Source organism: Cyanistes caeruleus, chromosome 1, assembly GCF_971803275.1.
Source record: "Cyanistes caeruleus chromosome 1, bCyaCae1.hap1.1, whole genome shotgun sequence".
NCBI classification, from domain to species: Eukaryota; Metazoa; Chordata; class Aves; order Passeriformes; family Paridae; genus Cyanistes; species Cyanistes caeruleus.
Window position 1 is genome coordinate 16716777 of NC_141701.1, and position 24215 is coordinate 16740991.

The 24215-nt window shown below is 31.5% G+C and overlaps 1 protein-coding gene across 3 annotated transcripts in view; it reads left to right on the forward strand.

Moving 5' to 3' along the window:
- Positions 1 to 24215, forward strand: part of CSMD3 (CUB and Sushi multiple domains 3) — a 574655-nt gene that overhangs the window by 238652 nt on the left and 311788 nt on the right. The window contains exons 7-9 of one of the 3 annotated variants that reach the window (XM_086880080.1): positions 137 to 445; positions 11855 to 11932; positions 16544 to 16631. In XM_086880080.1, coding sequence (XP_086736206.1) covers positions 137 to 445; positions 11855 to 11932; positions 16544 to 16631 — 475 coding nt within the window. The remainder of the gene's footprint in view (positions 1 to 136; positions 446 to 11854; positions 11933 to 16543; positions 16632 to 24215) is intronic. The other 2 variants (XM_086880087.1, XM_086880091.1) reach the window with 2 other exon arrangements.

Genomic DNA, 24215 nt, shown 5'->3' on the forward strand with positions numbered 1-24215 from the left:
AGCCTATTAACTTTCCTCTTTTCATGTCAGTTGTCTTTACTGTGTTAAACAGAGGGAAATTTAATCTTTTAGATTGATCGAGAAAACACAATTCAAAAGAAAAAGTTAGCATCCAGTACTACTGTGTGTCCCACAGGTTCTTCTACTTTCATCAAAACTGCCTCCACTGGTGAGTTAGAGGAGCATATTGCAGCCACTACTGGTGCCATTACTGTTGCTAGCACATCTGCTGATGTTGCTGTATCCAGTGCAGTGACCACCTGTAGACAATCCACTGAAGAGCAACGAGTACAAGCTTTGAATGTAAGAAAATCAGTTCTGGAGTCGGCCACTTACAAGGATACACTCTCTCTTCATCAAGCAAATTTACAAAGCACAAGAAGACGACCAAGAAATGCTGAACAGATAGAAAGAACTAAAGAACTTGCAGTTGTTACTCATAGAGGTATTGGATATTATTTTACTTGTGCCCATGTAGTTTTTAAAAAAAATATTTTGTATAAATTAAAAATGAAATTTCAGGTATCCAAATAGGAAATGCAATAGAACCAAATGGGAAAGGGATTAAATCTGTCTAGATCTGAGTTCTAGTAGGGCAGTCAAATGGAAAAATGAAATTAGTACTAATATTGCTTTGGTTATTTAAATTGATTTGATTTATAAAAAGACAAAATGTACATATAAGGAATTTTCTGTTGATTTGACTTTATAGCTTTCATCATTATATTTCACAATAAAGCCTGGTGTAAGAGACATCAGATGAAAGTTTAGAGAATTGAGATTAGAATATTAATCTATTCTGCATATGTGATTAGATATAATTAACCATAGCATTAAAAATGTACTTTATAAATAGCTGCTGTTCTAAACTAGTAGGTGATGCAGTTGTATTCATCTCCCATTTGTTTAAATCTTCAGTAAAATTTTGGTTTTAAAAATATCTGTACATATTCATTCAATCAAAAAGAAAATCAATGATTAAAGCAACATTTAGAACTAGGAAATTCAGCAAATATTAAAGTGTTAAAGCTAAAGATCTTATATTTTTCTATATTGAGATGATCTAATCTGCATGCTAAAGTATTAATAATAAACAACATTTGGCATATCAAACTGGCATTGTTTACTGTGTTAAAAAGTAAATGTCTACATTTGAAACCTGAAGCTGACAAAAATCAATGCTGGAATGTCTTCATTTAACCAGCAGATTTTCAGAAAAAAATTGTATGTGGTGTGTTTTGAAGCACACACAATTTTAGGAAAAGATCAGCTTAATTTTGCAGGCTAATTTTGTTGAATACCATTTATTTTACATTTCAAATTTTTATTATGTGCTTCATGTTAATCAATTGTACATGAAAAAAATATATTTATATCAATTTATACATAAATTTATTGATGAGAAGCACCTTTTATAGCCCAAGCAATTTGTAGAAGTCTCATTATGTGATTGATACTTTGCAAAGACAGTTTTATTTGGAATCTGTTGTCTCACTGAATAGTCACCTAGTATAAGTTATTGTAGCTTCATTTACTAACACCTTTTGAAACAGGACAGCTGCAGTTCTTCAGAATTTGAAAATATATAATTAAATAGAATAAAGGAAAAACACTGTCTTTGGTTTGCATATAAAATAGAAATAATTAAATAGATGTTTGTGTTTCATTTGTATTAATTTTGATGGAGATCTGAAGTATTTTCTGGTTAATAACTGATATAAATTAATCAGCGGTTTGGTTTGTACTGGTTGTGTGACTGTACACTCACTTCAGAATATCTTTGGTCAAGTTAGAAAAAAATGGCTTTTTTCATTTATGAGGGACCATATGAGATGCTTTATTAATATCTTCTAATTTAAAGATATAAGAATGTACTTTGGCAGTGAAATATGGAAGTAATTGTGATACACATATAGTTTTTCCCATTTCCTCTTTGGAATCATTACACTGAAGTGGCCTCTCCACTGTTTTCTCAGTGTTCCTTTCTTCTCTGACCTATTCTTTAATACAAGACACAGGTACAGCATGTACTTCTAAATTATTTTATTAAAATATCGTGCTAAACATTAGATTATATATAAAAAAAGGAGAATAATTTATACACCAAAATACTGCTAAAATAATGTTACGGTGCTAATATTTTACATATTAAAATAGTACTACAGATACTAAAAGATATGACAACCCACATACAAGTGAAATCACACTTTTATATACCTTAGTGGAGAAGAAAGGCTGCATCTAGTTCTGTGTGCACTGTATTCCCTCATGCAACACTGGAAGTCTTGATTTTGCTAGCATTCATTATACAAAAACTTCAAATTTTTTTACTGAGTCTGTTACTCACAGAACAGTATATGTGTGCATGCTATTAAAGGGATATTCCTGTCCTGAGTAAAAATTTACCATTTTTACTCAGCAAGCACCAATATTTGATAACAGCCATTAAAACATATCAAATGGCATTCAATAAATAACCTATAATTTTCTTCCATGAAATTTTCCCTACTAAAATGACACAGACATATTCTGAAGGAATTTTTGTGAATGTGAGATAGTTGTTAATTGACTTGAAGGAATTTTTCATCATGGAGGAATGTTCCAGAGGTATTTCTGTAGAGTTGCCTGCAGGTTATTATTAAAGTATTTTATCCTCTCTTTGACAGTGTGTTATGCACAGAAGTTTAAAAACTCTGCATATTAAATAACTGTGGAATTATATAAGACCTACTTAAGAATCTTATATTAATTTCTTTTAAAATTATTTCTCTATTTAATAGCTATTAAAAATTAGTTTGGACTTCAGAAATGCATTTTTTGCTGTTCTCTAGATTGTAATTTAAGAATTGCACGCACAAATTAGGCAAATTAATTCATAATTGAGAAGAAGAAATTTAATACACTAAATATATAATTACTAAAACTTACTATATATATGTGTGAATATCAAAAATTGTAAAAATGTATTGTACATATAGACCTAACTAGGCTTTTTTAAGAATATTGCTAGTAAGACCCAAATAGTGCAGTTTTATGATACATTAGCATAGATGCAAAATCATAACTTCAGAAAAAGAGTAGTAATGTTGGCCTTCCATGGGGTTGTTCTGTGAATAAGGTATTTCAGAACGAGTAGACAATAACAATGCTGTTTTCTTTTGTAAACATTTCTTTGAAGTTTATGCATGAATGAGATGTATAAAGAGAACTAGACGTTTATATATACCCAAAATTCAACTGCTAGGTGTAAATTACTGTTCTGGACTATACTACCTTAATAATTTAAATTGTGTCAAAGGCTGACTGATTAATAACTTGTCTGAGTTTATTAGCTGGAAAAAGGAACCTTAGGTGCATTTGGTGAAATACTTTCCTTAAATGTAGGGAAGTACAAGTATTATTTTATAAGGAACTAGTGAGATATTTTGAGGAATACTGTACACGATTATAGTTTCTTCATCAACAAGAATTCAGACTGAATCAGATAAATAATGGAACTATAATGGTGTTACATTTTCCTGATCATCCCACCTTACAAAATAAAATATAAGACAAGGTGAAAGCATAAATTTTGAAGTGAATGTCAGTATGTAGAGAGCTTAAATAAGGACAAGTTAGTATATAATATGTAAATATTTTTCTTAGGGAGATGAGCAAGAAGAGTTCTTGTTCTTGGAACAATGAAAGCTTGTAGAAGGAGGGAGTAGATGAAGAATGTGAAGCTTACTTTCAAGATGCACCGTAACAGGCTAATGAAAAATATATTTAGATAGGATAGCTGGTAGTGAAAACCAGCACCTTTCGGGTCCTTAGTTCTGTTGAAACCAAGTGGTAAATTCAGGAAAGTTTATCTCCTCATTTCAGAAGAAAGGGGGGGAAAAAGGAAATCCTCTTTCAATCAATTAAGCCTGGGAACTTCAAACACTGAGATTTTAGTAGAAATTCTTTTTGATACTATAATCACAGTTTCTAGTATGATCTGTATTTTTAAGATGTGAAAACAAGAATTATACATGATACAAACATGATATTTCCAAGTGGGGTTTTTTTTGGGATTGTTTGTTTGTTTTTTTTTTCCTGTTTAAATGTTTAAGAATTGTTGGCTTCATCATGACTAAAAATAGAGGCTAATGTGATATTTTTTTTTGTTTTCTACTGTTTTTGTCTTGTATGGTGAATTCAGAGTTTAGTAATGCTATTAATCCTATTGAATTGTTCTATAGTTTATATCAGCTGCATACTTTACTTATTAAGGCTTTAGAAGTTTTATTTGTGTTTATGCACACATCATGAGAGATATTTTAGAAATTTTTCTTGTGAGGGCTTATATAGCATACTTTTAGTGACTAAAGATATGTTAGAAGGCATACGGCCAAATATTAAAAAGTATTCGTACAGCGTGCATAATAATATGACTTGATCAGTCCTGAAGTGGTTAGGCAGTTGAGTACTGATTGTTGGTCTCTTCCAACTAGCCTATTGTTTCGTTTCTGTTTCTATTCTATTCTATTCTATTCTATTCTATTCTCAATGTTGATTTTAATATGGAAATACACGTGCATAGTCGTTAAATGCCCCTGAGAAACAAATGACTTCCAGGTGTAAACAATGAAAAAGACTTCTAGGACAGTTCGTAAGTCATAAATTAAATTTCTAAAAAAAATAAGCAGTCTGAGAAAAGATACAGTAGCTGGAGTTAAAAAATAGCTTAGTAGACTCAGGCTCAAATAGTGCCAGGAAGCCTTAAGGGATGACTCTAGTAATCATCTAGCAGTTCACAAGAATCTCAGTGCTTTCCTTAGGAAAATAATTTCAAGAGAACTCTGGATTCAAAAAAAATTTATGACTCCAAATTTCTCTTTTTAAAGACTAGGAACGTCACTAAGCATTTGCAAATTTTTAGTCACGTATCCTCAGTTTGAGGAAATATATATGTTCTGATAATTTTATTTATTTAACTATTTTTTTTTAAAAAAGTAATTCTATGGATATCTCCATTCACTTTCTCTATATTTTCTATTACTTTCTTGTGTTTGTAATTTCTCTGTTCTTTCCCCTTTCTTCTATAAGAAATTTGCCTTATGCTTTTTGATATCTGGCTTTATCTAGTATCTAATGGCCAGAAAAAAATGAATCAGGGAGATAAAACCTTGCTGCTGGGTGTACCCTATTAAACCAGCATTTCTCTTTTTCCTCCTGTTTTACAGGAGAATTTATGCTGGTAGAAGGCAAGAAGATTTTAAGGTTTGTTGCAGGAAATTAAATCATATGCTAATGAAGCTTTTGAGAACAAGAGAATGTTAAGAGAAAATTATTTATCATGTATTTGGTTTGGTTTTTTGGAAAGATTATGATAAAAGTGTATGCTAGATCATTACTTTGGAAACATAAAACTTCTAAGGATTTGTTAGAAAATATGTATTCATATATCCTATTTTTTGAGGTTTACTTAGAAGCAGGAAGAAGAAAGGAGGAGTAAAGATGGAAATGTTTTTTGAAGAGCTGTTAAATATTAAGTCTAGTAGGTAATCAATGCGCATATCTCCTCAGGGTTCTTTGCTTCTTTGTTTTTGTTAATGAAATCCAGAACTACAAAGATAAGAGTCAGAAGAAAGTAAATATATTTGGCAGTAAGACTTCTAAGATTATTTCTATAGAAGAAGGTTTGTATATAAGTTTTCTTCTTAAAAAGTTTTAAAAGTTTCAAGATATAAGCATAACACAAATGTAATTTAGCACTGAAACATTTAATCACTGAATTACATTTGTTTAATATTTCATAATACTTTTCCAAATACTCAATATGTGCAATAAATCACATAGATATGTTCTGTTTGGTGGATGAACTCTATAATGGATGGTTTGTTAATGTCAAGATTTTTATTAGATAAAAAGTAATAATAATGTCCTAAACTTCTTGATATCTTCCCAGCTGGAAGAAGGAAAGGAGATAATATTTCATCCAATAGTCAAGTCTGGAGCGATTATAAGGAAGAAAGGGAAAAATCAGTCTTACTGATTTTAATAAATGAGTGTTTTTAATATTTTAATTGAATTATTGCCTTTTTATGATTCCCTGTCAATTTTCTTCTCAGAAGTTGTTTTTCCTATTCATCTTTTTTTGCAGCTCCAGCAGTTCTTAATTGTTTTGCATTATACTATCAATATTTACTTCTATAATTGATTTTGTCTGATGTGTTTTGTCATTAGTTTCCCATTGTATTTCAGGTTTTCTTCTTTTGACCACAAATTGTTGGTATAAATCAGATATATTTAAGTTAGAATATATATTTTACAAAAGCACGTAAATTATAATTTAATATTAAAATACACATATTAAATGTACTTCCTGTCTTATAAAGAATATCTTTCTCAAATCAGAGAAATTTGATACACATGTAATATAGAATATAGTAGAAAAAATGCAAATCTGATCATTTTAAATGAGGAATACAGTGCAAAAATTCAGTGTAGTAATGAAGTAGTTGCAATAATTTGAAATATAAGTCTTCTATACAATTTGATTTCGCCAGGGTACTTTAGAGTTTAAAGAGGAGGGAGATGTGGGGAAATGAGTGGAGGGGATGGGTAGTAAATAAAAACTAAGATCATGTAAAAAGTGAAAAATTTATTAGTATGGAAAGTGGATGTTTCACCACTTTGCAGTCTGTTCCTCTTCTGTATGGCTCTTCATATTTAAGAAATTGTTAACCTGTGCAGTTCATGCTGTACTAGAAAAACTGATGAAAATTTATGTTCTCTGATGCTGACTTTCAAGGTGCAGAAAGGCTCTAGGAGACAGTGCTACATTAGTTAGTGTGATGGGTTACAGTGAAGTATTTTTGGGTAATCACTAGGTTTATAGATTTTTTAGTGGTGATCTCTAAGACACCTGGATATTAAACACTTGCATTGCTAGAATTTGGAAATTCTGGATAATTAGTTGTATCACATGCTTAGTGAATGTAATGTAAATGAAAAAACAAGAAAGGTAACTGATCTTTATGTGAGTAGTGAATAGTAAGTTCAGTGCATTTAGGCAGTGTATGCACTTTTAGAAGAATTACGATGAATTAGACATATGCCAAACTTGAAGTGGAAGTATCATGCATCATTTATTTGGCATATCTGCACATGTGCAGTCAATGCTGGAAGTCCAAAGTATACAATACTCTTGTTTCAATCACTAGAAATTGTTGTGAGTTGTTGTGAGTAAAATCTGCCATCATCACATATTGAAGATTTTAAATAATGAAGGAATTACTAGCTCTGCACAAGTCAAAATTAGTTATATACTGTATTCAAAACACGTTTTTTCTGCTACTTCAGAAAGCAGTTGAAAATTTAATTCCTCTTTATTTCTCGGATAACTTGTTTTCCCATAGTATTATACTTTTGCATAGGTAGTTTAAGTAGGGCTGTGTATACAATATACATCAATACAATATATATCTTGATATAATGTCTTTGATGTTATCATATTGCTCTCCATGTCCATTAGCTGAGTGATAGTGAGTATTAGAGTAGGTGCGGTTCTGGAGAAGGAAAGGACTGTTTCCATTGTTCTGTACAGTTACTTCAAGTAATGCAACCTGAGTACTGGCTTTGCATAAAACAGTGGTGTTTTAGTCCTCAGCATTTTAAATATTGTTTATATTTGATTTGAAAATGTACAAAATATAAAAAAAAACAAGCTAGATTCTTCTGTTACATAAATGCTGTTGCATAACCCAGACAAAGACGTGAATTTGTGGATTGACAGTGTTTTAAATAAATATCCTTCACATGGCTGTATATCCTGATGCTTCTGTACTGTAGAAGCAAATTTTCCTTCTTGATTTTTTTTTTCCCATTTGGCCCTCAGGGGACATTTTTTTCACTGAAACCAGAACTGTGTCAGCTAAACAATCTTCATTCAAAATGAGTTTTGTTTCTAGTGTGTGAGAGCTTTGCTGTATTTTTTATGATATCTATGCTTAAAACTTCTTTAGTTGAGGCCCTTTTTTAATGCAGTGCCTATCCTGAAGTATAAAATGCTGGAATTGTTGGAATTAGTCCTCTCTTACAAATGTTTGTATGAAGCATGGCTGCATATATTGCATACATGCAAATATGAAATTTGCATAAATATGCATAATTACACAGTCTTTTTATTAAAGAGAAAAAATGGACAATATTTTAGTCTTTATGTGTGCCTAAAATTTTGCCTGTAAGTGTTAGAATCTTCATCATCTTACATGAGAGACCATTTTGGTCAAAAACTTCGAGAAAATAATTCTGAACGCATTTCACTTTAAACTGGCTATTTGAAAAGTGCACCTCTCTGGTGTGTCTATTGACTGAATATTAGTGCACACATCTGTAATACAAGAGTTCTTACCTGGACTTCCATTATTACTGGGATTGTTCATATCCTTCCCACCGTAATAAAGCATTCAGTTCCGTTTTTCCTTCATTAGAGAAAATATTGGGGCTTCTAACCTCCAAAAAAGTTACAGAGAAAGAGTGAGAGGGAGAGAAAGGTGCAGCTTTTCAGTCTGAAGAAGTGAAGGCTTTGTTGAGACTTTGGAGCACCTTCAATTACCTAAAGAGGACCTACAAGTGAGCTTAGAGGGACTTTTTATATGGGCATGTAGTGATAAGACAAGGGGGGGTGGCTTTAAAGTCAAGGAGGGTAGGTTTAGATTAGAAATTAAGTTCTTTACCATGAGGGTGGTGAGGTACTTGAACAGGTACTTGGCACTAGATGATCCTTAGGTCCCTTCCAACCCAAATTATTCTATAATGCTATGATAATAATTCAGTATTTGTATTAAAGTGACTTGAACTAGGAAAAAAGCATGAGTAGTGTTGAGCAGAAATCCCAAGGTGGATGCATAAATTATTTCCAGGGTTTTGACAGAATATTTGATTTGGTTTCAGATGCTACTCTTTATGCTTCATCCAGTCATGTGATCAGAAAGATTAAGGTTTGTCAGAGATTTATTCATATAGAAGATGCGCACCAGTGTTCCTTCTCCTCCAAAAATAAACAATACAAATAAACAAACCCGCTGTCTTTATCTATAAATTGAAAATCAACCAACCAACCAACCTGGAAGCTGTATGTATTTAAAGTAGTATTAAAAAAATAAAAAATAAGCCTCTCCTTTCATTATAACACTGGAAAGATGGTTATGTCATAGAGGGTTTTATAAATTTAGATTATTGTTAGAATATACTTTTGTCTTATTACTACCTTCCTTTTAAATTTGTACATCTCCACAGGAGTGTCCTACTTTGTTGGACTAATTATTTTCTTCTCTCTTGGCTGTTCAAATATATGACAACATACTAATCTGACTATACTTAAATATTTGTACTATTGTTACATCTGAACACTTTTTCTTAAAAGAAATGGACATATAAACTCATCTCATGAAAAAAAAAGGTATCTTAAGACCAGATTAATTAATGTCTTAAAGTGTCTGTTTTTCTTTGTGGATGGGTTTAGATGTGTTTTACTACACAATTTGCTGTCATGAATCCTCTGAGACGTCTGAAAAGTGAAATCCACTTTCAGTACTTACTGTCATGTGTTTGGCATGCAAAATAATCCTTATTTTACCAAGTATAAGGTCATCTATTTATTGGGTAGGAGATTTCTTTTTGATTGGTGATGGTGGGATTATTTTTATGTATGTTCATGCATTTGCAGCCCAGCACAAGGTTTAGTGTTGGCATGTTTGCCATACGAATTCCTGTAACTACATCTTCACAGTGTATTCAGAAACTACTGTTCAGTAAATCAACATACAAACTCCAGTTAAGAGTAAAATTCTTCTCTTGTAAAGGTGCTTAAGAGAACAAGGATTTCTTGCCTTCCTAGGGGTATTTAATAGTCTTGGAAAAGTGAAGCAAATGATTATAAAAATCTTTGATTTCACTGTGGTTACCAAGACACTCTTAACTATTTCCAGTTCCACCTTAGGTCTTGTGTACATAAACTAGGGATATGCCTTTTACATGTTTCAGAATGAGTAGAAACAAATGGGAAAAAATCCTCAAAAAAAGAGTTAACCTTTTAGGGTGTTATTTTGATGACTTCTGAAAATAAAGGACAAATGTTCTCCATTGAGAACATTTAAACTCATTCCAGCACCTGAGATCATATATTCAAGACCACTCCCATCTTGCTTAGATGCTGGAATTTTCTGGTTCATGAGGAGTTATTTTAGACTGATCATCAAAGAAAGCCAAAAGAGGGTTAAAGCTATAGTCCAACATTCCTATTTACGTATAAATAACGTTTTAGAAATCTCAGACAATGACAGGGGAGCATTACTGTTATTCCAGTATTGCTGTGCTGTATGAAGTTAGAGTTCTTGGGTCTATGATTGCCACTGAGGATAGAACTGCATATGGACTTCAAATACTTTGGAGATGGGGAGGGCCTTCTCCAATTTAGAGTAAAAAACACACCAAAATCTAGTATTTTGTGGTAACATATATGTTTCACTTCTGCAAATAACATATTTCCCAGAACCATTATCAATGTTTATATGCTACATTATAATAAAACACAAGTAAATTTACATTTTGCCTTTTGAGATAATAGTATTTCTGTATTTATAAGAAAATATGGTTTCTTCACTCAGAAGTATAAAAATATTTATTGACAGATCATCTGTCTATCCAATAAATTGTCTTTCTTAGTATGCTCTTCTGAATCTGGTTCTGCTCTTGTGCTCGGTAATACTTTTATTTATAAAAAGGTATCAATAATATTTTGCTACTGTGGATTTTATACCTAATGTAAAGGTTCTTTGAATATCCATTGATTTTCTGAAAGAAGTAATGAGTATGAAAAATTATTTGATGAGGTACAATCTATCTACTTATGTTAAGTTCTCCTAGATGTAGCTCCTTTAATCTATGCTGTCTTCATCAGCAGTATACTCTTGTAGCCAAGATAAAACATCTTCTATATAGTTTCTAAAAATATATAGTGGATGTAGTGGCTACAAAGCCACTCAAGTATATTGTACCTAAAGTCAACTTATACTTAAAATTTGAAATGTTTTAAGCAGGTCCATTTTAATGTATAATTCACTGCTCACAGGCCAAGTATATTAAATTTAATTTAATGACTGAAAAGGAAAGTTTCTTGTAGTGTATTTGCATATTCTTGATTACATTTTTTATATCTGTTAAGTTTTGGGTTTATTCTCTTTTATTAGATGTTTTCCTTCAAAGATAAGGCCACAAGGTTTTCCTGGATTAACTGTCTAAATCATAAAGCCAGCCCACACGAAGGACTTTTAGAGTAACAGATGAGTTGTGGGCTTTTAGGGGACAGGTGGTGACAGCTACCTTCCATATCACATTTTGCAAATATCAGTTTTCAAGCTAGAAAGAAGACCAGCTGCAGAACCAACAGCAGAACAGCAGTCTGTATTTTATCTTCTACATTCAAATACCCTTTTTCTTCTTTTTTTTTTCTTGACACAGAAGAAACAGCTACTTTAGAGCAAACATATTTAGAATTCTTTTGATTTTCCAAGTTCCATAAATGTGTGACAATATTTTACACAATTATGTGGTTCATGGAAATAAACACTTTTTGCCATCATTTTTTTTATTAGTTATGCAGGGGGAAAATTAAGTTGCAAATACCATTTCTTTCCTTTGTCAGGTATACAAATTGGTCTCAATATTTATTTTTGCAAATTGTTTCAGACCAAAGGTACAAAATCTGAACCTTTGAGGCAGCCAGTACTCTATTTTGAATATACTTCCATGATAAAATTTGTCTAATGAAATATTTTAGATTGTATTGCCTGATACATGTTTTTGTTTTTGTTTTTTTAACTAGTGAAAAAGGCCATAGATTTTAAATCTAGAGGATTTAAATTGTTTCCAGGGAAAGACAACAGCAACAAGTTTTCTATCTGTGAGTGTACTCCTTTTTTGTTACTTTTTTCTAGTGCAAGAGTGAAGTTTGTGGTGTGTTGTTTGTGTGTAATCATTTATGTATTCTGAAAATAGAACTGGTTTCTGCAGTCTGCATGGTGAATTTTTAAGTATGGTTCTACTCTAAAGACAGCCTTTCTATAAATCTGGCATTGTAGAAGGACGTTATTTTGTCAGTAATATCGCAATAAATTTACAGTATTTGGAAGGAAACAATTCAGCCTCTTAGGTGTCAGCTGTTAATTTAGCTGTGAGTAGGAGATCAATTTTCTTAATTTCTACTACACTAATAGTAGAATCAAATTACATATAAACTGAAGTATAGCCTCATTTACAAGTGCACAACCATATATGAGGTCACTGTTTGAATATTTTTTTAGTTTATAAAGTTTGACATTTTAATTGATTAAATAGGTATAGCTTTAAAAATAGTGGAGATGCTTGGTGCCTTCAGTTTTAGTTACAGAAATTAGAAACTGAAAGTGCTTGACATCTCAGTGGACCAAGTCCTGATTAAATCGTGAGGAGTCAGACAACTTTCTAGCACAAATTAAATAGGTGTGTCTCTAAATATATTAGAAGAATACTTTTGAAATAGAGTATGCCATTTTTATAGAGGCCATTTTGGAATAGAACCACATTTTAAATATTTAGAAGTAAATAAAATGGACTAAATATTTAGCATATGTTGGATTATACTGCATTTCATCTTTCTTCACAGGACTTTTATTTGAAGCTTCCTAGGTTGGACATGTTTGCACTAATTATTTGTTTAAAGTATTGGTAATGGATTCAGTTTCCAGAACTTTGCAGGACAAGTTAGCATACATTTTAGTCTTTGGTTTTAGATTTTAAACTGTCAAAGTATTAGATATGATTTTTCTTTTTTTTTTAGACAAAGATGTCTCCAAGACTCACAACCCTTTAGCATTCACCAAGTCAGAAAATAAAGCAAAAGATACTTCTGTTCAATTTTTGTAATGTCATGTATTGTCATATACAACTTCTCAGTAAACTGCATCACCTAAATAGTTCTGTAAGACATTTCTGATTTACTTGAAAACTTTATATCAAGATATTTAAATATTCTTTTTATACTTATTGGTGAATGGGAAACAGACTGATTATGCAGAAGTAATAGTAAGATAATTACGGTAGTGTTTATAAAGTACATCACTAAGGTCTCTCTGATGGCCCATCTGTGATTCTGTAGTTACAAATAACAATACAATAATAATGATGCAATGGATGATAAAAGAGATTGTTTATTTTGCAGTAATCATTACATTTTCTACTACATAAAGTTTAATATGAATTCCATATTTATAATGATGTATCAGAAACATGATATCCAAAGCTGATTGTTATGAAATTAATGATGAAATTTATCAACATATTTTTGAAAGTCTTCAGATAATTTCATACGTTATGATATTCTGTGTAAAGCTGGAAACTACCTTTTCTGTTATTGATTATGCAGAATAGATTACTTATATGAGTCAATAATAATTGAAGGTGAAAAACCTTAGTGATTTGTATCTTTAGTGATCATAATCTTGTCATAAATAGATAATTAAGTTTTTGTGTTGTAATCTAGAATTTGGTTCTCTAGTCACTTCGGTAGCTGAGAATGTTGAAGAGATAGTATTTCATAATAAGTTTATGTATTTAACTGTTGACAAGATAATTTTCTCAGTGTGGCCTCATCTGGGTCTAGTGTCATTGCTCTACAATGACAGATAGGGTCCTTTAAGAAAAACAATGATCGGCATTCAACTGTTAGTGAAAATAAGTGAATATCTATTTTGCATTATATCTTTTATTAGCAATGTCTGTAAAATTTTTGTCTAGCATTCTCATCTGTATGTCCTTTCATTATTTTACATCTGTTTTTTTTTTTTTTTTTTTGTGTCAATTGTATAACATTCAATACTAATGCACAGGTAATTTGCATGGAGTAAAGCCAGATGATATTTGATATGATGATACATTGTGAAACAAGTATCCATCAGTTTCAGTTTAGAAGTGTTGACAGTAATGAATGAATTAATTGGAGGATCTAATTAAATCTGGATCAGAACTGCAGAGTTTCTTGATACTAGTTTCATGACCAGACCACGAATGCTTCCCCTAGATGCATTTAATTTACTACAGGAAACCCTTTAATTGCTTATTGTGCATAAGCATGTGGGGTGTAAAACAAAAATATATGGACAGGAATCTGTGGAATTACATAGGGCTGTAGACTGAAAAGTCAGGTATTATGTCTGTGAAACTAACATCACTACAAATATCCTAAACTGTGAAATTAATTTTCACTAGGTATTTAAGAGCAACCAGAATGGGCTTAAGATTGTGTAAATGTATTTTGGAATTGGGATTAAATCAGAAATCAATATCTACCTATAGCAATTTCCTCTGTATTTTTATTGCAGTATATATCTTAGTTTTAAAAAAATGTAATTATTTCATTAATTTTTCTTTAACATAAACCTTTATATTTTTGTTTATGGGTATTGATAACTCCATATATTATAATTTAAAATTATATTCTGTAGAGTATTTCTAGGAATAAAACTTTCTACAGAAGGTATTGAAAACCAATAGGATTTTCAAGCTTCCATTTCTGGTAGAAATGGAAGTGTATAATACTTCTTGTGTCTTGCAATCCAGTAGAATATTCTTTTTATATGAATATTTGCTCTATTACCTGTGTATGGGAAAATAATGTACAAAAATAAAATAATTATTTGAAACATTAAAACATGAACTATAATAAATAGAAATAATATGGTTTAAACACTATTTTTATGTTTTACAGTTTTTATTTTTATTTTCTTCTTTGTGCATTGATATACATTGCATGACCAAATGATACCATTATAATTTATGTAATATTATTATCAGAAATCATGAATAATTTTTAACTAAAGTTTTAATATATATGTAATGTCAGAAAAGTTTGAAAGTCTTCTATATATATATATGCAGGGTACTTTTGATGATTCTGAGTTTCTCATGTCTCATATTGAAGCACCCAGTTATTTCAAAGAGAGAGTTAATTCTAAATGGTTATACTACAAGATAGCTTTTTAAAATTCAGTCTATGGAATTTTAGTTGTCAGAGTAATATATATATTTCAACACTAGCATGAACATAGGCTTCTGTAGCTAGTTATGTTTTTATCTCATGTACATCTATTGGAGGAGGAAAAGACTGAAATTTGAAACCAGGAGGAAGATTCCTGACACAAAAGTCCCCTGAACATAGAAATCCAGATGATCAGAGATTGCTTTGGTGTGTTTTTAGAGCAATATTTGACATGTAACAGGTGTCTTGGGAGAAAGGAGAGTAAATACTGTGGTTCCAGCTACAAGCACTGAGGTTGATAGGTTTTTTGAGCAATGTGCTGTGTTGAGATGTTTTCTATTTAAGCCTGTACATTTGCATTTGGCTTTTGGCTTTCTCAGGGGTACCAAACCAATTCTTCCCTTTCTGTGTATGTAAGAATACAAATTTCAAGGAAGAGAAATCCCCAAGTATTCTGAATTTTATTCCTCTTCATTAAAAGCTGAAACTTAATAAACACCCTTTAAAGGAATATTTAGAATCTACTCTTTTTTTTGTTTGTTTCTTTGTTTTAATCCCGTAGTGTGATTGCATTGACATGCAAACCTTTTCCTTAAAGGGAAGTAAAATTCTAATACTGCAAATCCATTGGTATAGTTCATCAGTAATAAAGATGAAGAAAGGATAAAATATTTTTCTGCTTAATACAAATTACTTGGCTCCATGACAACTTTTTTTTTTTTTTTTAAATACTTTTCTGTCTGCCATGAATTTATCAAGCAATAGATGAATGACATCCTTTGCTAATTTTCTGGTTTTGTGAATAGGTGGTTGAATATGCTGAGATATGGTTAGCTTCTTACAAATTTCTGGAAAAATGCAGAGAATGCTTCACAGGAAATTTCTCTCTGAAGATCCATTTTAGTTTATTGTAAGATAAATGTATGCAAATCAAACTGGCATTTTGAGTTTACCTTCAAATCACCAAATTTTGGGTATATATACATTTTCAATACTGATTAAGGACAATTCTCTCAGCAGGAGCTTATGCATTCAAGTTTTATTACAGTTCAAGGAGAAAAGGTCAGCTCTTAGTGGAGATGACATTTATAGTGTATGTTCAAAATTAAATCTTACAGCCCTAAACCTGATGAAGATTCCTTTAAATCTTACTGTTTAATGAAGAAATAATAACATTTCCATATGGATTCAATAATATTGCAAACAAACAAAACAGCTGATTAATACATCTGATAAAAACTTGTGTTACTTTTTTTTGAAAAAAAATCAGAAAATACTTACTTTGATAATTATAGTGAGGACAAACTTATTTATTGAAACTAGAGCTTATATGGGTGATCATATTCTCTAGACAATCTGTTTTAAAAGACCTAAAATGAAAAGAATATATTCTCATATTTGTTAATTGCTTACCTTTGTATTTTCTAAAAGCATTGTTATTTTATCTCCTTCTTTTGTTTATTTTATTTTGTTGTTTTTTTGTTTTGTTTTTTTTTCCAGTAAATGAGGGAGGTATTAAACAGGCGTCCAATTTGTGTCCAGATCCTGGAGAACCAGAAAATGGAAAACGGATAGGCTCAGATTTTAGGTAAAATATAAATTCTACCATTGTATCATTTCTCTGATACTGAACTTGGAAAATGAATATGTTAAAAATATATTAATGTTGCTGAGTAATTTTTCAAAACTGACCTTCTTAGTAAAAAGCGCACTAGAATTCTGTATAAAATTATGCAATGCAATGTAGCATGTACTTAGTATGCAAAAAGATAAAATACCTACCTAGAAGAGATCATATATCTCTGAAAATCTGACAAAAATAATATTGAAGGTAAGTTTATGTTATTTTCTCATGTAAATGCCATGCTAGATATCTAAATATTGAGCATACATGTTGTATTGGAGGCTTTTGCAAAGGACAAAGCAAAACTGAATATAGCACAAGAAGAATTCACTTCTAGTAGAGAAATTACATTCCCTACAGTATGTTTTTCAGGAACCCAGAAGTTTAATATATGTTGACTTTTTCCCTAGTAGTCCTCACACTGGCATAGCACTCTTAATTCAGACTATTTTTCTTATTAATTTTTATGCATCCTCCTTTATTCACAGCTATCTTTCAAATTCCTTAACTTGTAAGATAAAAAAAAGCTTTCGGTACTCTTTCAAAATATTCTATGTTGTTTTCTCAGTGAACTTGACTCCTAATTCCAGTAGCACCAGTGGTTGATGAGTAGAGACATACAAAATGAATTTTTGAGAATGTTATGGATTAATTTTATTCTCTTTTCTGAGTTTCTGATTTTGTTTTCCTTTTCAATTGATAAACACTTATTTAAAAGGGTTTACATGCATATTATTTTATATTTGACATACAAAGACACTTTAGAGTGTATAAAAAAATCTAAAGCTATGTTCTTTTTTCACATTATATGCTAATTTCACATTATGTTTACAAAACATAAGACACCTTAATGAAGAAAGAAAAAAGACAGAAAGAAGCACAAGGGTGATAATTTTTAAATTAATTGGTTTTATTACATTGAAGTTTGTTTTCTATACATTTTGTATTGTACCTATCACAATACTCTTTTAAGCATTTGAAGATAACAGAGTAATTTAGATGTACAAAGATTTTACAAATTATGACACTTCATTCTTTTACATAAATTCTTGTACATTTTTGTGTGTGTTTTTTTTTTTCTCCTTGTAATCAAGCAGAAGACAGGACTGAATATTACATCCTAACTAAAACTACTAGCTAGCTAGCTAGCAATTATTACAATTTCTCAATTTGCTATAAATGTCTCCCTATTTCTCTTGTTTTGAGAAAAGCAAAATTTCAATGTGCATCTGAGTAAGCTTTATAACTAATCTTGTAAATATGTAATTTTTAATGTTAGCTTGCAAAAAAAAGTTGATATTTTCAGAGAAATTAAAAAAACCCCTCTTTTTAATTGTCATACTTTCTATAATCATTACTTTTGCTGGTGTTTTGTATTTTAACTTCAAAAATATGGCTTGAGAGAAACAGCATTTGGCAGACAACTTGCCAGTTCTTTTCTAGTGCTATCTCTGCAAGTGATCACGAAAAGACCTACTAACAAAAATTATTCTAGTTAAATGTATGTGAGGACAGTGCCTCAAAAAAGATATTATGATGATCATGCCCTCATCTTTCTTTTTAGACCAAAATGCTAGGATTTCAGTTAGCATTATTCTTCACTGTACACTGGGATGATGTATCAGGCTTTCCTATTTCAAATGCATTTATGAGGAAATGAAGGGAGAAGGCATTCAAATTACCAAACAATAGTATAAAACATATACAAGTACCAAAGTCAATATATTCTCCTGTGTTTCTTTTTCCTAATTTCTTACTAATCTTGATGAAATTTTTTCTCTTAAAAAAATATTTTTTAAAAAAAATCCCCAAAATATCTGTTTGAATTTATACTTGTAAAGAACAGCACTGGTGCCCATTAGTAAAACATGTACATTTATCTCAAATTGAACACTTTGGTAAAGATCTTACAGGGAACAAAAATAGACTAAAAATTTTCAGCAGAATTAATAAAATTTCTGATTTCAATTCTTGCCATTAAGATAATAGTTGTTCAATTGCTTCATAAGCTTCCAAAATAAGAATGTTACAAATTATTATTATTACGTTACATTAAGTTAAAGAGATCTAGTACTGTGAAAAATCTTTTCCAGGCTAGCTTATACCTGGCATATAGAAAAATATCACACTTTCACCTTTTACTTCTTGAACTCACTTTTTCTGTAATGAAGGAAATAGCTTTACTTTAAGCTTGCCTCTTTTCTTGCTTTCTGGAAAGAAAGGACAACGCCTTCATTTGAAAACACAGAGGTTTGGAGAAGGGTTTAGTTCTGTCTCTACTAAGATCAATCAAAATTTGATTTCTGTACAATTTAATATATTTTAGAGAAGAGCATGCTCTTGTCACATCTCCTTAGCTTTCTTCAAATGTGAAGGTGTAGGTTTGGAAGCATTGTATTACAGTTTTACTTCTGTTCTGATTATGAACACTACCTTCTCTTAGCACAATTAATTTCCTCTTACATGGTTCTTACACAGATTTATAAAATCTGTAATTCAAGCTCTAAGACAAACTGGAGCATTCCATGACATTATTTGGGGGCTGTAATTCCATGTTGACCCTTTTGGATATTTTTTCTAATGTGAAAATTTCCCAGAGAAGTATTTTTGAGTATTAAATGTGTTGTTTCTGATTCTAGATGCCTATTTGTGCATAAAAGGTTTTGCGTGTTGAAATAAAGAAGACTTATAGCTGCCAGCTTTTCCTGTACTGAGGAGAACATTCTACTTCAGAAAGAAAGCTTCACTTCCCTAGGAGTTTCTTAACATTTTAGACACACTAGTGACTATTTGGCTGGAATTTGCAATTTTACTTTACTTCTCATCCACTAAAATAAACATATTTTCCATGTGTCCAGTTTTAGAATCAATGCCTCTATGTAAAAATATAAGAGGCAATAGATAAAGACAGTTGTAAAAGTTTTTACATAGTCTTGTTTCTATTTTTCTTTATTTCTAGTGGAATAAACATATTCAGACTGAATTGTCCTTGAACAAGTGTTTTATTATGAGGCAATCATATTTTTCCTCCACTATCTCAAAGTCTTGTCTTCATGATATGAATGAATGAGCCCATCTCTATCCCTCTACCTCTGAAGTGGGGTCCCACTAAGATTTAAATATGAGATTCTGATCAAACCTATATTGCAACAAAGCAGTGAATACTGTTGGACAAAAATGGTGGTGTAGTCTTTAAAATACATATACTACTGGCAGAAGGAAAAATATGAAGTTTATGATAAGGACAGTTTATTTTAACAACAGGTTGACTTACAGTATAACTAATGATAATATCTTCTTTAATTTTATATTATAAATTAATTTATAGTTACTTTCTTTGGAAGAATGAAGTTTAGTATTAATTGACTAGATTGACTAGTGGTTTCACACTTGATTTTCCTTAAATCTTCTCTGAATCACCTATCCTTCTCTGCAGACATGCAAGATGAGCTTCTAGACTCAGAAACTTGAAGCCAAACATCCTGAAAAATTAAAAAAATCAGCATGAGATACGAGGCTAGTTTATGTGGCATCTGTGCACCTATCACTTTTTAACAGTTAAGTGGCTCCTTTGTCAAGGACAAGTGCCAGACAATACAAGATTTGTTAGAAATGATGCTTTTTTTTTTAAAGATGAGTTACCAGTGACCGCCATAGTGTTGGGAAATCCTCAGAAACTGAAATTTAGTCATCAGTTTACTTTTTTCAGCACACAATAAGGATTTTTCTTGATCAGAAGTATGGAAGATTTAGATATTCTAACATATGTCCTGGAATCCTAAAATTTTTCAGTAATATTTTCAAGTAATGTATAAACTGATCTGTGAAAATGTTCCTATGGATGTTCTTGAGACAGATGCTAAGGTGACTTACCTTAGTTCTCATACTGTGACAACAAAAACAGCAGTAGAACCTCTCTGTAGCTTGCACATGGATCAGTAGTGTGTAGAAAGTTGATAGGTTGCAAAAAAATATTCATTGTTCATAATCTTGAAAGCTTATAAGTCTTTAGTTTCTTTTGTTGCAGGTGAAAGAAAGAATATATGAACTGAAATACTGATTGTTTCTTTATACTAGCATTAAAATATATGATATTTCTAAATTTACAAATTGATAGAGATGGACTTTAAGAACTGATTAGTTATTTCTGGCTGTGCATTTTCTTCTATGGTTAAAAATGGGATCCTCTCTCAAATTTGTTCGGTTGCACACATGAACAGAATAGCTAATACATCAGAAAAATGGTTTTCATTCCTTGCATAATTGATTACTTTTCAACAACAATTTAAAAAACATATCAAATAATGGAGGAAAATAATCTAAAATTAGGTAGTTTTCTACACAAATGCTAACTATTAAAATAATACTATTCCCTACAAACTTTATATGAAATTCAAAATTTTAAACTTGCTCTTTCTCATACTTTAGATGTTGTATAGTTAATTTTGGACTCCTTACTGCTTTTAGTTTCTCTTACTTAAAAAGGAATCCCAAATCTGGGGCAAATTATGAAAACTTTGTAAACAGATATGAAATTATTTTTTTTTCACATTTGTATACTAACTTCCTTATTATATATTTATTCATACATTTTTTCCTAATAAAAATATATCCAAAGTTTGGGTTTTTTATGGAAGTGCAAACCTAATGGCAATCATCTTTTGTCTGATTAGAAAAAAATTTGCAGATAAAGTTACTGAGAGACACTCATGTCAAGCATTCATCTTTGGAGTTTTGAACTGCCATAGCACATTATACTATATATGCAAAAGCTTTGCCTAAATTCAGGAAAAATTAAGCAGTTTATGTTAGTCATCGAAATATTGATTGAAAGGGTCCTTCAGAGGGCATCCAGTCCATTCTCCTGCCCAAAGCAGGACTAGTCAGATAAGCTGTGGCTTTGTTTAGCCAGTCTTGAAAACTCCCAAGATTAAAGATTTCACAAGAGTCTGAGTATGCTGTTCCAGTTCTGCCCTCCTTTGTTGAAGGAAATTTATTTTAAAGTAAAATCTGAATCTTCCAAACTGTCCCTTGTATGTTATCTGGCACATTTAGAAAAGTTTGGCTTCATTATCTTTGTAATGGCTCCTGAAATTGTTGTGATCTGCTATTAGATAGTACTTAAGCTTTCTCTTTGTCTGACTAATTAAGCCTAGCTGCCTTAACTTTTTAGGTGGGTCATGTGCTTTCACCCTCTGACTAATCTCCAAACTCTTGAGTTTTTTACCTATCTCTCTCTTCAAGCGGGAGGCAAAACATTGGGTCTAATATTGCAGATACATCTTCACCAGCTGAGTAACAATTTCACTTGATCTGCTGCCACCATTTCTACTATTGTTAAGTATATAGTTTGTTTTATTCAGGATGAGAACGTTACTATCAATAGTGCAGAACATTGTACCCCCACTTGTTGAGATTTGTGAGGTTTCTATTTGCCCAGTGATGGACTTAGTCAGGCTTCTGGATTGAAGGTCTGCTCTTCAGTGTGTCAGCTACTTTTCCTGCTTTAGTTTTGTCCATAAATATATGGATCCATAAATTCTGTCTCCCCATCAAGGTTGAGGATGAAAATATTACGCAACATCAGAACCTGTGTTAATTTTCTGATGCTCAGATTATTACTGTCCACCAGCTGAATATGAAGCAATTGATTCCTACTCTTTAAGCACAACTTCCAGGCCAATTTTAAATATATGTCTATTCAGTGCATATTTTGTCAGCTCTCCAAACACACTGCTGTAAAAGGCGCTCTCAGAAACATTGCTGATGTTGAGCACTGTTACACTGAGAACTGCTACATCTATGACTGGGCCGTGCAGCCGGTCATTTTGTCATAGAAGGCAATCAAGTTGATCAAATATCATTCAGCTTTGGTAAATTTCTGTATGTGCTCTTGGTTTCCAGTTCATGCTTTACTAGACCACATGTTTCCAGAGATCAGTGTTTGATCCGTAGCATCTCATTGCCCTTTTTAAAAGTTCATGTAATGTTAGCCTTTCTACAACCAGTCAGAACATCTCATCATAGCTTTTCATAGAAGATACCCACCTTGCACAGACTCAGTCAGATTTTTCAGCAGCCTTTGGTGAAAGCTCTCTGGTCGCCTGTCCTTGAATATAGCTGCCTCCTTTTACCTGTTTTTTCCAAGTATTGGCTGTCTCTCTTCTTCTTCACAGATCATGTTGGTACATACAGATACCTAGGAGCATATCTACTGTAGAAATTGATGCAGAAAAGGCATGTAGTGCTTCTGCCAGTATGCTTTCCATATAGGATTTCAGCAACACAAGATTGCTTCATCCATTTACAAATGAACCCACATTGTATATGAACCTGCTTTTGTGACTAAAATACCCTAAGAAGCTTTTTTGCTTACCAATGTGCCTTACCAGTCTTAGCTTTAGCTAGGGTCTCATTCAAAAAGTCTAATTTAGTTATACAGGGAATACTAAATTAGTAGATCCAGTTCAGAAAGCTCATTAATCATAAATGATCAAAAGATGCACTATAAATGGTGCCTGTATTATAAAGATTTTCTCCGAGCATTAACTTTTCATCACTTTCAATGTTAGCATACTGAAGAAAATGGTCATTGACTGCATCCACAATTTTTTTTAATGAATATATTCTGCTTCTAAAACTTTCTGAGATTTTCATACTATCCTTGAGATTTTCCTTTTCTTACTGATGTCTATCTATATTGTATATAACAATGAACAATTTCATAGCTTTATCATGCTTCAGTTCTCTTGAGATTTACAAAGCAGAAATAGTCTATTCACACTTTTAGGGAGTTTCATCTGATAAGCAGTTTAGATCAAATATAAGTCAGGAAATCAAACCGTCCTTATTTTTTCACACTATTTTTGGTTATTTGTTCCCACAATCTGTTTTCGGACTACTCTGACAGTTTTCTCTGATCTAATACTTGCACAGAATTCAGAGATTCCCCTAAAACCAGCTTCCACGATCTGATTTTGTTACTCCACAATTTTCAGTTCTCTAACATACAAGAAGGCTGAGATCAGATCTTTCACAAGTCCTCCTTTCAGTACCTTTGGATATGTAATAGATATCAATTTTATCCTATCAAGGATCTCTTTGTCCTATAACACAATCCTTCCATCATTTGAGATTCTGTCAAAGAAAAAGAAAATAAAAAATAAAAACTTAAAACCCTACTGAAATCGTTACTATATCACCACACCACACAAACCCTCATCAAACTCTTGGCCTTTCTTTTTTTTTGTTTTGTCTTGGAGCTGATAATTTTTTCCTGGTAATTTGCATGTCCTTTTTTGAATCTTCATCATATTCACCTCCTGTACTTCATGCACCATCTGATGGATGGAAGTGACACTACCATTTTGTAATCAAGTTATCAAACTTGTTTTAGAAAAAGATGAATTTCTAACTGAATTCTTCTAGGTCACAGAAGAAATATTGGAAAAAAAAAATATTGTCATCAGAAACAAGAAGGATCTCTCCTTCGGTCACTGTATGGGCCATTCACTTAAGGGTTGGACTACATGATCTTTGTGGGTACCT